General features: G+C 41.3%; 1 protein-coding gene and 1 long non-coding RNA gene across 2 annotated transcripts in view; one reads left to right on the top strand and one right to left on the bottom strand.

Moving 5' to 3' along the window:
- The first annotated feature begins 6,596 nt into the window (after window positions 1-6,596).
- On the top strand, window positions 6,597-15,193 carry ESM1 (endothelial cell specific molecule 1). Its single transcript, XM_084503680.1, has 3 exons — window positions 6,597-7,181; window positions 10,997-11,152; window positions 13,302-15,193. Exons 1-3 carry the CDS (start codon window positions 6,881-6,883, stop codon window positions 13,400-13,402), a joined length of 558 nt encoding a protein of 185 aa, XP_084359806.1. The 5' UTR covers window positions 6,597-6,880; the 3' UTR covers window positions 13,403-15,193.
- LOC311426890 overlaps window positions 9,386-16,196 on the bottom strand; it is a 37,832-nt gene continuing 31,021 nt past the window's right edge. Inside the window, exons 4-5 of the long non-coding RNA XR_014687095.1 lie at window positions 14,731-14,884; window positions 9,386-10,133 (exon numbers count right to left, since the gene is read on the bottom strand). This is a non-coding gene — a long non-coding RNA (uncharacterized lncRNA). The remainder of the gene's footprint in view (window positions 10,134-14,730; window positions 14,885-16,196) is intronic.

Below are 16,196 nucleotides of genomic sequence, written 5' to 3'. Positions count from 1 at the left end.
GCACTGCAATAAAAAAAGGGAAATGTATTCAAATATTTGAAAATACAGACGTGATTAATGAGGCAAAAGACAAAGGATGTAGGAAGCATGTGCATACATGAAAATCCTGCTAACTCCTTGGGGAAACAAATGGATCTGTTGACCTGCTTGGTGCTAGGTCCCACCAAGGGCATTGTTCTGCAAGACCTTGACTGGCACCCTTTTTCATGGAAACCAAGATTTTCATTTAAATTGTGTCCAAATCCGTTTGCTGAAGTAGATATCAATTGCATATAACATGGAAATGCCTGAAGAACAACTGTCAAGGTTCTCCTGCTTGAAGAAGGCTCTGCACCAGGTAGTCCAAATTCTCAGAAGCTTCAGGATGGCTAGCCAAGATGTGTACAAGTGTGATGACTGAGCAAGAGAAAACAGTGAAGATGGGCTGAAAGGGCATATTCTTATTCCACTCTTAGTTTAGGGGATATTTTGCATGTGGCATAAGTAGACTTGTGAAGAATAAAGCTGTAAAACAGAGAGAGAGAGGACATTTAAATAAAGAGAAGGAAATGTCAGCATTGAAGAAAAACAGGAGAATTAGGGCTAAGTGTGAGATGAAAAGATTGTGAGGCAGAGAGAAGCAGGGGTAGAAACAGCCACTTATCCTAGGGAAAGAAGGTGCATGTATCACAATGGAAATTTCTTTAATAGCTCCCACCAGTGTCCTTCCTGCTTTCAGCCTTTGGCTGCCTCTTCCCTGAAATTTTATCACCTAGGAGATGCTAATTTCCTCTTATGGCCTTTCTGGGATCATCTAATTATTCTTGTAAGTGCTTATGCTTCAAAGATGGGTACTTATGAAAAGGAAGAGAGATTTCTTCCCAATATAAAAAAATGGTTGATAAACATTTCATCATAATGCTTATCTAAATGAATTAGCTCTTTTTTTTTTTTTTTTTTTTTTTTTTTTTTTCTCTGCCAGTGGAAAGGTCCCAGTGATATTGCAAATACTACCTGGAAATATTAACTCATGAGGACACCTGTCCCAAACACAACAAGTAACAACATCTCACACATATGACCACAGACTTTCTTGTCGGCATCCCAAGGAGCACAGCATGAGCTGAGCTTTTAATAGCTTTGTCATTCATTACAGGAAACAGCTACTTAGTCAATATACATAGTCTCGACTATAATAAAAGCATAGCTAAATCATTTTCATAAATGTTAATGTTGTAAGACAATAACACTGTTTAAATGTAACAAAATTTTCAAAAACGTGTTTTAGTACAGAAAAGCAGAAATCACACCAATGTCTAAGGTATGGTTTTATTCCCATCATTGTGTACAGAGATGTTGCTTTTTTTCTTAAAGAACAAAGACCAAAATCAGCTTGGGCTACAAGTAAAAAGATATGCCCCACCAATCCTAAAAAGTTTGCTTCTGAAATTTATAGCTAGGACCTGAAAACCAAGTGCTGCACTGAGATTCTGCACAGGTGCTAAGAACAAACATTTTTCAGCCAGGAATTCAGATCAGTTGTCAGAGACTGGTAAAATGAGAATACATTTACAGATCATACCAGGTAGGAAAATAATAAAATTCATGATATATGCCATTTTTGTTGACCATTGTGTTATCATTTATATCATAAAAAATCTAATTAAAACACTTTTTCAAGTCTCATGTTTTATTCTCGTGTTACAGTGAACTCCTGCATGGCAATACAGCAATCAGTATATTCCTACATCAGCTACTTCTATGAAATAGCAAGAAGCAAAATCTCTCACACATTATCTCATGTTTAAAACCGTGTACTATAAGGGCAAAATATATGCACCTGAGCACCTAAGTAAAACATCCAAAGAACCATTATTCACATACTGACATACTGGTTTATTTTACCTGAAATTCATGTCCAAGGTTTTTTTTTTTTTTTTTTTTTTTTTTTTTTTTTTTTTTACCCTAGGTGCTTGAAAATCAGTTCCTATGAATAGGAGCAGAGATGTTTTTCTTTGTGGAAAAGCCATAGTCTCCTAGGTGGACATGTAGCTGTTTCTCACAAGAGAAAGCTGCTGACAAAACTTTTGATGAGGTGGTGAGGCAGTGAAGGTAAGACTCTAGTCTGGGCTGTGAAGGATCAAATTTAGCATTATATCCAGCGAAGCAGATTTTCTGAAGTAGAGAAGGTATGTGACTTCTTCATACTTTCAGGAAACTAACTATTGTAGATCTTAGAAATGGTCAGTACTGAGAAGCCTTTCTTCCCCTGGAAATGTAGATGATTTTAAAGTAGCAAATAAAGACTTCAGCATGAAAGAATCACAACACATTTTTCATTAACTTTTCCCAATTCAACTGCATATTTATGTTGTGTGACAAACCTAGACATGCCTGCCTCAGAGAATGCTGACCGCTGTTACCATGTAGTAGACCTTTTCCACATCTCTGATATACTTCTTTTTTGGTCTCTTAAATATGTTCTCCAAGCTCAGTGGAATTATTTGACTTAATTCACAAATTAATTGATAGAAAGACAAAAAGTTATGTGGAGCTGTGTTGCTTCCCCATGCAGTTTGGCTTCCATTTCTCAGACTGGGCTTGCTTTTAATATGCTTTGAACATGCTATGGCTGTAGCTCCTGAGGATCTCTGCAGATAATGCTACCATATCCAGCCATTTCTGTAGTAGCTACTGAGGTCTGCGTAGAGGTGTCCAGTCTGCCCAGTTCTCTGCATAGCACCTGGTCTGCCTGTAGAAAGGATGTAAATACCTCTTGCCGACAGCAAGTAGGAAATGTCCCAAAGCATCTATTTTTACCAGAGTGAAGCCCAGTTGCCATGCTACAGTCGAAACAAAGAGTAATTAGCAACTCATTGAAAAGATACAAGAAAAGAAATCATACAAAGGGGAGTCCTTGCTGCTATCTCACTTTCCTGATTCTTATCTTTTACTTCCTATTTCTGGCTTTTTATTTTGGACTTTGCAGCTCAGCTTCCTTTCGGTGTTTCCCTTTGAATCTTTGCTTGAGGTGTAGTATTGTGCTTATGGCTTTTTGTAAAGGAAGCCTGGGAAAACACTGGATCATTCAGGAATGCATGGTATCATATTTTTAGTTTAGGGACTGCCTTTTGGAAATCAGCAACAAGGGTCATGTGTTAAACCTTTTCCAATGTTCAAGGAGGTATTAATGCTTCCTGCTTATCCCAACTTTACATGTTCAAAAGGCTGGATGACTGCAGCGATCAAAATACTTAAGTTAGAAGTGATGGATACTCGATTTGAAGAGTAAAATGAACTAAGCCTGGGAGTATTGGCCTAATGGATAGATTTCTGTGTATCAGCCACAGGTTAATCATGTGTCACAAGGTGTGTCATTTCATGATTATCTTTAACAAGTGGGTCAGACTTCTCATAAGGTATAAATACAACCTTGAGACCCCCACACAAGTTGCTTTTGCTTAAGAAATGGATAATTAGCAAAGTAGAAAAATTGTGCTCTGAAGTACTCAGCTGGAACCACAGTTCACAGCTCACTGATGTTGAAGCTGTGGTCGCTCAGCTCCCTGTCAGACCTAAGGGCTGAAACCCTTCCTGCTTCCAGCAGGAATGACAAACCTTATATATGGTGATGTAATTATGATGTAAACTGGCAGCAAGACAAATTGTACTGTAAATTTGAAAAATTTCTACCACTGATCTGATCTGATCCAGAAAATCTCCCACATTTAAAGTATATTTATACCACAAGTTAAATAATGGTGCCAATTTTTCTGCTGTTGATAGTTGGGGAAGCTTCATTAATTCCCATCACAGCAATTTTCAAGGGAGAACTTAGTTCAGGGCTTTACAGGATCAAGCTGTTCATTGGAAAGAAAAGCTTAATGGATTGAACAGGTAAAACAACAAAGAAACACTAATACCAGAGGTATTGAACACAGGATTTATTTCACAACTCAGTGGACAGTGTGGAAGATCATTATTTTCTCTATGACACTCATGTATTAGCCAGACCTCTATCTATTCATATTGTTTTCTTCCATTACATGTATTTTTTGATCCATTATAATAATTTACTTTGGCTTCTAGCTCCAAGCACAGAATGCAGTTTCCATTTTATTCCAAATAATATTGGCTTGTTGCTAGGGGAGTGTGCTGATTTCTTTTACGATTTCTTTTCCTCACCACATCTGTGTGTAATTTTTTTATTTATCATCTCCCTAGGACATTTTCCCTGTGAGAAACCCAAATGTGAAATGCTGCCCTTTCAGATCTCATTTGGTGTTCATGCAAGGAGCATTTCCTAAACATACATACATAAAAGGATTTTACCAGCTGATGTTTATTACCAGGCATAAATGGCAAAGTGCGCTTGTGGATGGGTCTGCACACTCTTCTGTTACCTGTTAGTGAACAAGCAGATCTGAATTTAAGGGCAGGTGTGAATTAACTTAAGGGAGTGACTTAAGGGAGACAGTTCATGCTCCTGGTTGCTCCAGACCTGTAAGGTCTTGTGCACTGAGTATGCAACCTGCTGCTTTGTGCTAATTCACCCTTGCAAAGAGTTTGAGGCATGAGGCTTGAAATGGTGACTGCTCTGCTTTGGCTGTGTTGTGACTGTGACGGGGTCGAGGGTAGTACATCCATTTCTGATTTATCTCCCTGCTATAATCTTACACTTTTGTTTCCCCACAGTTTTAGCTGCGGTCTTCACTTCCATGCTTACAGTATTTCCCTCCCTTCCCAGAGGACAGCTACATGCAATTTTGAAGATAAGGTTTTCTACTACTGCTCTTCATGGCTACCGGTAGAACTCGTGTAGTTTGTATGAGACTTCAGCCCTGATGTTTTAATTTTACACTTTAAACTCACTGTTTGTCATCTTGAATTATGTATGAAAACAGGCATGTAAACTTCTTACATCTGCCCACTGTGATTAGAAGTACTGAATTATTATTTATTACTTATTGAATTATTACTTACTCCTCTCCTCTCCTCTCCTCTCCTCTCCTCTCCTCTCCTCTCCTCTCCTCTCCTCTCCTCTCCTCTCCTCTCCTCTCCTCTCCTCTCCTCTCCTCTCCTCTCCTCTCCTCTCCTCTCCTCTCCTCTCCTCTCCTCTCCTCTCCTCTCCTCTCCTCTCCTCTCCTCTCCTCTCCTCTCCTCTCCTCTCCTCTCCTCTCCTCTCCTCTCCTCTCCTCTCCTCTCCTCTCCTCTCCTCTCCTCTCCTCTCCTCTCCTCTCCTCTCCTCTCCTCTCCTCTCCTCTCCTCTCCTCTCCTCTCCTCTCCTCTCCTCTCCTCTCCTCTCCTCTCCTCTCCTCTCCTCTCCTCTCCTCTCCTCTCCCCTCCCCTCCCCTCCCCTCCCCTCCCCTCCCCTCCCTTATGGCCACATATACCATATATACCAGAAACATTTCCTAAAATGCAATGTACTATATGTTGGTTTTCTTTGCCTCCTCTCAAGGCAGAAGAGTCAAGCATTTTGTTTAGGACCTATCAATAAACATTTGCATTCATGAAGAAAAGGCTTTCCTGATCCCCTGTATTTCCAGCATATTTCCAGCCTTTCCTTCTATTTGGCAGCCTCCTGGCAGCATCCTCAGCCCACGCGAGATGCAGGATTCCCAAATGGCAAGCTAGCCACCTACAAGTTTACTTTGACTCTCTTCCCAGTAACTTCGGTGGCAGCAATTTTTGCTGTTCAGAGATTTCTTTATGATTAGGTTTGTTCCTTTTCTCCTTTCCTGCAGATCTTTCTCTAGAGCAGAAATTTCCATCTCTCTGGTGGCTTGTCTGTTGTGCTGAACTCCTAGCTTGTTTGCTGTTTCTTGTCAAGTCTCTGGCAGCGTGAAAGAAGTCTAAGAGGGGTTGAGGGGAAATTGAGGCTTATTTTCAGTTTATTTACATTAGTTTCATTCAGGAGCAACACCAGGGCATCCCACAGAGCTTGGTCAGGGTAGAGGTAGTGTAAAGGAGGGGAGAATCAGTCCCTCTGGATCCACATTTGGGCTGTGCAGCCGATATTGGTGACAGATGGGGATTTCCCCCTTTGGTTGTGAGGTCAGGGGCATCCCATTGACCATTTTCCTCGACTTCCTGCGGAAGATCCCACAAAATCCTGGTTTCTGTCTGACCTGTTTCTAGCAATAACCTCTGAGTGAAATGTTTAATTCATCCCTACCTAAATACTTATTAAAAAGTACCATTTCAGAGCAGGCAGGAAAAACGGTGCTGAAATATCTGAACTCGGACATTAAATGGCATGATCTCATGTTGCGCTTTGCAGCAACTGCCCACCTCCCCTCGAAGGGGAAAGCAAATCTTTGCTCTTTGCAAAATTATCCTTTCAGCTGGAAGGCGAGTCGGTGTGATTTTCCTCTGGCCGCAGGAGCTGTGTGTGCAGGGCAGAGCGGTGCTGTCAGCAGCGCCCGCCTCAGAGCCATCCCTGTCCTGAAGGAAGGTATGCAACCTACTTGTCTCTCTCTCTTTTTTTTTTTTTGGTTGTGTGTGTGTTTTTTTTTTTCTTTCCTTTTGGCAGACGTCCTTGAGCATTTGAGACGGATGTGAGAGAGTTTTCAGTCCTCATGCAAAACAACCAACTAAACATAACAGATTACATCAGCTCAGGCTTTTCAATTCCTGGATGGCAGCAGAGTGCTAATCCAACCTTCATCCTGGATTTCATAAACTGAAACAGGGGAGGCTGGCAGGAGCAGCGCTGCCGGATTGAGGAAGCTGACGACGGTGCAGCATGTGGGCAACACGCTGTATAAAGCTCATAAACTTGTAGGCTGATGTGTGCAGCTACCGCTTTGGATTCTGTACTGCTGCTTCCCTCAGCACCAGGCACCGGGCTGAACATTAAAACCTGCTCTTTGGGACCGAGCATTGACCCCCGCAAGACATGAAGGTCTTCCTGCTGCTCACACTCCTGCTGACGCCCATGCACGCTGGAACCGCTTGGAGTGCAAAATATGCAGTAGATTGCCCTGAGCCCTGTGAGAGCAATGCATGCAAAAGCACCTTGCGCTGTAAGCGGACGGTGCTGGATGACTGCGGCTGCTGCAGGGTGTGCGCGGCCGCGCTGGGGGAGACTTGCTACCGCACCGTCTCCGGTATGGATGGTGTCAAGTGTGGCCCGGGGCTGAAGTGCCAGTTTTACACTGAGGAGGATGACTTTGGTGATGAATTTGGTATCTGCAAAGGTAACGACCTTCACTTTGCATGCACCCGCTGTGGCAGTTTGACAGCAGCCGACCTGTAGGACTTGCCTCCTGCTTGGAAGGTCTGAAACAGGCCCCTAGCCAAGAAGAAAGTGAAAAATACCTGCTGGTATTAACAGGTGTTACACGTAGGAAGGAACAGCCTTGTTGATGGGAGAGTGTTGTTTAGACCTGGGGACACCTGTGAGGAAATCTGGATGGGGTGGGCATGGAGATAAGGCTTGTGACTGGGACTTTGGAGACACAGGTGCTAGTCCTGACCCTTCTGCTGAGCGGCTGGGTGCCTTTGTGTAACTTGCAGAGACCTTAATCTTGCACGTCCAACCTTGCCACGGGACGCTGTCGTGTGTCATTCACTCCTGCCTCTGAGGTACCCAGCTGCTCCGGGAATGTGGTCAGGGGAGGCAGAGACCTTCCTGCATGACAGGCAGGGATAAAGAGCAGGAGCTGGAGTGGAGAGGAGCAGGCAGCCACTGCTCCCAGCTGACGCCAGGTAGGCTGCATGCTGATGTCTTTTGTCATGACGGCATTTTTCAGTTAAGAGCTATTGTTGTTCTGTGCAAAAAGGAGAATCTTCTAAAGGAGAGGGGGTATCAAGCTGATGAGAGGTAGGAGGAAAGCTTTTAAAGCTGATGCTTTGCAAAGCGTGGAAGCAGTGAGTTTTCCTGTGTTCGTGTACCACTTCAGTAAGCAGATACAGATATGCCTCTGAATAACTTCCTTAAACACAGAGGCGTTTTGGCAGTTAAATGTTAGGAGTATTAATAGTCTCAGCTCAAGGCATGACTTAGGACCAGACGCTGCAAAAATCATTCAGGATGACTTGCATAAAGCACACGTTTATTTACATTGACATGTAAAAATGTATTAATGTGCATGTTTGAGGGTGAAACTGGAAACACTCCTCTTGTCTCTAAAGGTTAGAATTTACGCATAAAGATAGTGACTTTGGTGCACCCACCAAAATAGTATTTTCCAGAGATAGCTGACTGATCTTCAGTTTATTAAAAATGCTGCAGTGCAAGGTACCAGCTCTAGTTCTTTTAACAGTTTTTTGAACTATTCTGTACTTTTCAATATCCTCATGTAAATATATTTTCAATAGAAAGCTTGAAATGGGAAAAAAGCAACACTGAGAGACATGAGATCCGAATCTCTGTAGCTGAGTCTTGGAAGCTCTGTAGAAAATGTAAAATTCTTTCTCCCAGTGAGTCAATGAAAACTCTCTCATTGATTTCAATAAAGCCATAGCTAAACTTTAAGTTGGTATTTAAAGCTTGTATTCCCCATATACAGATTTGCACTAGATATTATAGATATATAATACTATATATATATCTCATTTCTAATTATTCTTTTTAATCTCTGATCAGCTCTGAGATATCAGCTCTGAGATAGTGCAATCTCTTTCTGTAACTATGTGAACTTCATCAGACCAAGTATTATTATTTTAGGTATGCATTTATAACCATGATAGTAGATCACTCACTCATTTTAATAACTTTCATGCTTGTAATAATTTATGTAGCGAGCGTGATTGGATTCTCTCTAATGGCATGTGACTGATTTACTTTAGAGTTGTAGACAAATAACCTATTTGTCTACAAGTTAAGTTAACCTTTTCTTTAATTTCTTAATTCTAGAATGTGTAGAGTATGCCCTGTGTGTGTCTGAGCAGTTTTCTGAGTATTAATTAATATTTTTGGTGGTTCTTATCTAAAAAGTGTTATAAGAGTGTATCGTATTCTTATCAGTAACAATGTTATTATCATCCAAATCAGACTAAGAAAGAAAGGTACTCTGTCCTTCTATTTGTAAATAGACTCTTAGTTTGAGACATTTCTGTCACAGTGAGAGTCTGCTCTTGTTTCCCTTAAATCACTGTAGGCTACTTGCTAATTAACGTAGGAGCAGGTTCCTGCTGAACATAACCTTTGAATGGCAGAATTGACTCAGATCTCTCAGTTTCACCAGACCTGACGAGCATCATCAATGCCAGGATTACTGCACATGGAGCCAAGCACTGTGGACTCAGGCTTTTTTCCACTCTGTTGTGCCCAGCTTTGCAACCCACATCGCTGAGCTGGGTGGCTGAGCAGCCACAACACGCAGATTAATGCCCCATGCTGTCAGCCCTCACAGCTTGTCTTTCAGGGAGGACTCTGCACAAGCAGACTACTTTTTTTTTTTTTTTTTTTTTTTTTTGGTCAGGATCTGGGTTTTGCTTTACTTGGACAAACTGCAGATCAAAGAGCATCCTTTGTTGGGATGCTTCCCCCTTGCTGGGGAAGGTGGCAAAGCTCAGTGAGATCCTCTGGGCTGGAGGGAGTCACTGCACAGTGCCCAGGAGGGAGCTGGCTGTTTTTAAAGTGCTTTTCCTTTACAAATGTATACCCATTGGGCATGCAGAGAACTGTCAAATGTTGGCCTCATTAGCCTGATCTTCCAGATAGTCTAGGTTGTATAGCAAAACTAAATATTTGCATTGATTCAAGAGGAAACTGGGCAGAGAAGGACAACTGTGTTGTGGGATGTTAAATGCACAGAAACCACGTCTGGTTTGGGAATTCCCAGAGCTTGAAATGGGAGAGAAAAGGAAGACGTGATAGGGAGGTGTCACATGTGGTAAGTCATGACAGGAAAGTATCGTATGTTCTATGATCATCATTTTTCTGAAGTATTTTGTGGCAGCATGGGCTAGATGGATCCTTGGTCTAACACAGAATTCATCTGCTTTTAGGACTTGAAAGGGAAACTCTCTGGGACTTCTCATTTAGGGTGACCATACACCCTGGGTTGGAAAGTATAGTTTGAGCATACAGATCCTTCTCCTGCTACACCCCAAACACCACTTGGGATGATCTCTTCTTGGGTGGTTTGGAAAGAGAATGCTGGAACTGGATTTTCCTTGTCTCCATCATTTAAGTTTGCGTCCTGGAAATGTACAAACAGCAAAAGAGAGGAAAACAGAAAAAGAGAGGATGAAAAGTGTTGTGACACCAGGCTTAAACACTCTGAAGCATTACACAATCTAGCACAGGCAAAGCATCCCCTATCAAGCAATCTGTATCTGTCATGGGATGGGGCAAACCTTCTGCACCTGATTTAATCTTTGCCAAGTAACTTTAGTTTCCAACCTGACATCTGCCTTCTGGTGCTTCTCTGCCAGCTTGCTCAGGGATGGGAGATCAGAAATGGGGCAGTACATGGCCAGATGCAGTATATCAGCAGACAGACCTTTTAGTGCCGTGATCCTTTTTGAGCACACTTGCTCGCTAGGCTGGAGATGTGTGTGAGCTTGCTGATGCTGGCCAGCGGAAGGCAGACCTTTGAGTAGTCTTTTCATACATGCACATCCCTGCACATCCCTGGGAGCGTTCCTCACCTTGCCGGGGTTTGGGGACAGGAGGATGCACTGCCACCCTGGAGAGCTCCTCGGGGTCATGCCAGTGGCTGTCTCCCAGCTGGTGCCGTGCTCCTGCTGCAGGCAGCCTCGGAGCTGGCAGCTCCAAGTCCTGCGGGTCCCCCAGGTTAGGTAATGTTGTGCCCAAGCAGTGGGCTCAGAAACTTTTGGAAGTGTTCTTCTCTAAATGCAATGCTAATCCTTTAATGACATCCTCTGTGATTACATGTTCGCATATGCATATTGCTTTATACTTGCAATTTAATACTACGGCAGTTTCAGGCCAGCTATTATATGCAGGCCAGCTATTGAGAGTGCTGAGTTGGATCACTGATGACTGCAGTGCTATACAGCCTTCTCTATTTTATTTTTTATTTTTTAATTTTATTTTCAGAGTGTCCCTACGGTACCTATGGCATGGAGTGCAGGAAAACCTGCAATTGCCCGTCTGGCATCTGTGACAGAGTAACTGGGAAGTGCTTGAAGTTCCCGTTTTTTCAGCTGTCTGCTTCAAAGCCTCCAAATCGACGAAAAATAATTTCACACACAGGTAAGACTTGGTGGGGCAGGTGATTTTAGCAGAAATTGCCTTCTATGTGATCTACTAGCACGCTGTGCATGCTGTGCATGAGTGGTGTGTACTTTGGTGGACCCGTGCAAACAGGCAAACAGCTAACAACACAAGATACATAGCTTTTTTTTTTCTTTTTTTTTTTTTTTCTTTCTTTTCCCTTGTTGGCAGCTCTCTTAACATAAGGCAAGGATTTATGTGAGCTGTAAAACATGGTAAAAGCATTTTGAACTCCTAACATGGGCAAAATACTTTGCAGCTGTTGAATGTACTAGCAGTGTGATGCCACCTGTGCAAAGGGAGGATATGCTAGGACTTGCATTAGCTAGTTCAGATGAAATCCAAATACAATTTCACTGGATTATTTTACCACTGTCAGCTATATACAGTAAAAATAATACCTTTTTCTCATGAAGACAGTTTTCTACCTTTTCAGATGTCAATGAGCTGTTTTATGAAATGCCTTAGTTTAATTATTCCAATATCTTTGGAATAAATTATTATGTTTAAGACTGTTTGTGAAGCCTGTAACAGATTTTTCAAGTTTTTTTTTTTTTTTTTTTTTTAAGATGTGAAAAGCTGGAATATATATATATTTTTTTATAGCTGTGATTAATTTTTCTTCCTCTTTTGACTCTTTTTCTTGATGACACTGAGGTATATCTAACCAAACTGTATTTACCCAAAATTTAAACACAATCAAAATGAAAAGAAATACAAGCATTTTAAATAAATATCAGAGACTTAATCCTAGATCTTACTGTCTTCTTTAAAATTTCATCCCAAAGTTTTTGAATTATATTTCTCCTCCTGCTACAGTTTGTTTGCCTTGTTTTGATTTTCTCCTGTTATATTAAAGTATCTAGAGTTTGTTGCCTTGGTACTTATCTTCCTCCCACTCTTTAGTTAGAAAAGCTTAGACAGAAACAAACTGCTTGAGCCTATGCTCCTACTACTTTTAAAAGGATTTTTGAAAAACGCTTTGCAAGATGGATCAGTCCTGATCCTTCCTGATTTTCCTGTGTGATTGTGTTCTTTTGCCTTTATTATTAGGCACTAAGACATCATGAAAATCATTCCTGTCTTGCTTTTTTTCTCTGCCTAGTCTATACTCCAGATCTTCCCAGGTAGCCTGTTTTCCTCGGTGCTTCCACCCCTTCCCTCTTCCTCGAGTTTTGTCCCAAGCCTTCAGCATGCTCAGTGTTCACCACGTTGCCTGATAGCAGCCAGGATGAAATCCTGACCCCATGGAAACAAACGGAACTTTTTCACCCATATAAAGATTTTATGCTGAAATCTGTCCCTCAGAAGTTCATCACTGAACCAGGACCTCTGTGTGCAGTAGTTCATGGGATGACCATGCAAGATTTGATTTGATTGTGGTCTTCAGAGTCAGCTCTGTAACCCAGAACAGATTCTCAGCTAATTAAAACAGCTGTGAATGCTTCTGTATTTTAATTGGATGAGTTTCTGACACTAATTTATATAGGCATTGTGGCTACATCTGCTCTAGTGAATTAAAGAGTGCCAAAGTGTGTTCCTGTGTATTGCAATGTGATCACCTTCTTTGTCAAACAGTAGGGCAGCAGTTGGCGTGCTTTGCCCCAGGCCAGCCAGCCCTGCCAAGCAGCCTCAGCCACAGCTCAGGAATTAGCGTGAGCCAGGAACCACTTCCAGTAGACAAACGGGATATCTTTTACTTTTTTATTTTTATTTTTTTTGGAGCACAAGAGAGCTTAATGGCATGGATCAAGCTATTGTATGCCAGCTGGCCTCAGCCAGAGAATAGCTGCAGGCATCTTTAATTTACTGCTGTAGCTATCCCTGTGAGGATGTGTGGTTTGGTCCCATGTCACATGTGAGTGTTACAGTGAGAACTGGAAACTGAACTCAGGTCACCTGCCTTATGCTTAAACTATTAGAAAACACATCTGCCTTGTGCCATAATTTAGCAGAAATTTTGTGACCGGCTAACTGGAGGCATTCAGCTTGATTCCTGCAAGAAGAGTTGTCAACTGACCTTTTTCTAGGTGTTCCCCAAGACAGGAACATTGCTGCAGGAAAATATTCTATTTTTCTCATTATTATGAAATTTACTATTTATTTTTTTTCTTAATTATATTTTCAGAGAACGACATGGCATCAGGGGATGGCAATTCTGTAAAAGAGGAATTTGTTAAGGAGAAAGCAATTCGGTCTCCGGTAATGAAATGGCTAAATCCTCGCTGATATTTACTGACGCTAATAAGACTGTCAAGTGAATGCATTTCTCACAGATTATTGAATATGCAACAACACACTTTAAGAACAAAGTAGATCTATATCATATGAAAATGTAACCTCTGAAGGCCAATTGTGATTCTGTTTTTCATGAGAAAAAATGTTTACTTAAAAATAGACTGTACAGTGTATATGATTTTTGATATTTGTTTTGATAAGTATTTGAGCAGAGAAACATATTGTGGATTGCTGAATGTATAGTAATATTGAAAAAAAAAAAAAAAAAGACACAACACAATTCATTTAAATAATGACAAAGGCTGATTCTTGCAGCCTCAGGCCAGGAAAGCTCTCACCGAATTCAGTGGACAGTTTGGGTGTGTGCAACTATTGCAAAAGAAATGCACATCAACAAATGCCAGGATAGAAAGCAATGCCCCTCCTGAGTCACACTGACAAGAATAATAAATACCAATGTAGGAGCACAGAAGTGTGAATGAAATAAGCCAATGTTAGTCACCCATAATTTTCTGTTCCTTTTTTTTTTTTTTTTTTTTTTTTAAATTTGGTGACAATCCCTTGGAGATAAATACACCTTTCTTCAGGAAGAAAACACACAGCATTTAAGTTTATATATTATGAAAAACTTAGCTGAGATACTGCAGTCATATATTGTATTAAGGTAGATTTCTAAAGTTAAATTCTGTACAGAGAAACAGATGCTCAGTAAATTATACAGATTTGTAGAGGATGATCTGAAAAGAAAAAAAGCTGTTTAGCATTATTTAAATGTATATGTTTCGATAAAGCAGCTATTTTGGTGCCATTAAGGCAATGCTTGCATTCCTTGGGGAAGCCTGGGATCAAAGCCAGACATCAGCAAGTGGGTCTTCGTACTTTCCATCCTCATCACTGGCTCCTGCCCCATAATTTATCTACTTTAGAGTGCTGTAGGAACTGTCAGTCCATCATTCAGCCCAAACTGGATTATGAATTTGTAACATAATAATCTACACTTTGATGGGTTTTCTAACACATTTAGAGACAACCAGATCCTCACACAATGGAAATGAATGCAGCTATATCTGAGTGAACCTGGATTGCATGAACTGCCACCTAAGGCAGAGCAAGCTCATTGGAAATGCAGTTTTGAATTGAATTATTTCCTCTGAAAGCAATGTGAGCCTCAGTGAGAGAAGGAGCATGCAGTACCACAGGCAAGGTTTGGTGCAGAGTCTCAAAACACACCTTAAAACTATGAACAGGAAACTCCAAAGACTTTCAAGAGTCCAAACCCTGATGCAAAGCCAGCTTCAGTGAAAGCAGTGTGCTCTCACCTGGGAGGGAAGCACTGAGCCGTGCCGTGTCAGAACAAAAGGACAATAACAGCAGCGAACATCCAGACATCAGTAGGGCAGCACAGGTCCTCTTGCCATGACAGTCCAAGAAACATAAATACAAATCTTGAACTAGCATATACCACATTTTAACCTGTAGAGAGATAGAGAGAGCATAATATTATCTGGGGATATTTATAGGCAACGATATTGCTTCTCATCTATTGATATAAAAAGTAATCTTTTCTCAATTTCAGTGAGAGCAGGATCAAAACCATGTTCCTTCAGCAGACTGAAGAGAATTATTTAAAGAATGTAGTAAATATTTGCATACATTATTACTATTTTGCAAGTGTCATAAATGACATTATGAGTTCTTGAATGTAAATCTAATAAGCTGGTTGATTTTTAAAAGTATATGTTATTATTGTTCAATAAAAAAAAAAAACAAACATGACTGAAAGCATCACTGTTGTGTCTATCCATTAATGACAGAGTAAGATTGGTGATGGCAGAGCCACTACGCATGCAAGCTCAGCACAGTTTTGCTCCCAAATCCATAGAAGTACTTTTACATTGCCTGCATCTACTTGAGTGAATTTGCTGGGGACCATTCTTTGCTGAAGCTGAGTGGCAGGGAATGGCTTGTGTCCAGAATGGCTTGTGTCACTGTCTTTCAACCACCTCCACCTCCAACACAAGGTGTCTGGGCCCAGGCTGCTCGCTGGGAATAGTCCCTCCCTGGCTGATCCCCGAGCACAGGAAAGGTCTGGGAGCCCTCTCACAGGTCAGGCCACTGCCATGCCAGGGACCAGTGGCTGTGATTCCCTGGCATTGTTTGATTTACCGTATGGATGTAACCTACAGATTCACACGTAGCAAATAAAGGATGAAAGGAGAAGGAGGGAGACATCTGCAAACCGTTTAGGGATGCTTTCTTTCCTTTCCATCCAATTTATAAAATTCTTTTGTATTTCTTCAGCTGTCCTTGTGAGAGATTGATCCACACACAATAGCTTCCAATGTGAAATTATAATGGAAGAAAATTGTACCCATTATCATTTGAAACTTCTACCTGCTGGTACTAGTGGCAGTGAAATTAATGTCGTAGAAGGAATGATGCAAATGATGAAATGAGGATTATGGGACCACGGGCTCTTAGCCTGCCTCTCTATTTTCTACTCTTTCATCTTTTGACCTTTCTTTTCACATCTGTACTGGCTTCCCACTGCACACTCACAGAATCACAGAATCATCTAGGTTGGAAGAGACCTCCAAGATCACCAAGTCCAACCTCTGACCTAACACTAACCAGCCCTCCACTAAACCATATCCCTAAGCTCTACACCTAAACGTCTTTTAAAGACCTCCAGGGATGGTGACTCCACCACTTCCCTGGTCAGCCCATTCCAATGCCTGACAACCCTTTCGGTAAAGAAGTTCTTCCTAATATCCAACCTAAACCT

The sequence above is a fragment of the Aythya ferina genome, assembly GCF_964211825.1.
Source record: "Aythya ferina genome assembly, chromosome: Z".
In the NCBI taxonomy this organism is placed as follows: Eukaryota; Metazoa; Chordata; class Aves; order Anseriformes; family Anatidae; genus Aythya; species Aythya ferina.
This window is presented reverse-complemented; position numbering and strand designations above follow the sequence as displayed.

Excerpts from the sequence above, each read along its gene's own strand:
- ESM1 (XM_084503680.1), top strand. The coding sequence starts at position 6,881 with ATGAAGGTCTTCCTGCTGCTCACACTCCTGCTGACGCCCATGCACGCT. Across the intron at positions 7,182-10,996 it reads TGAATTTGGTATCTGCAAAG|AGTGTCCCTACGGTACCTAT; the intron begins GTAACGACCTTC and ends TTTTATTTTCAG. Across the intron at positions 11,153-13,301 it reads AAAAATAATTTCACACACAG|AGAACGACATGGCATCAGGG; the intron begins GTAAGACTTGGT and ends TTATATTTTCAG.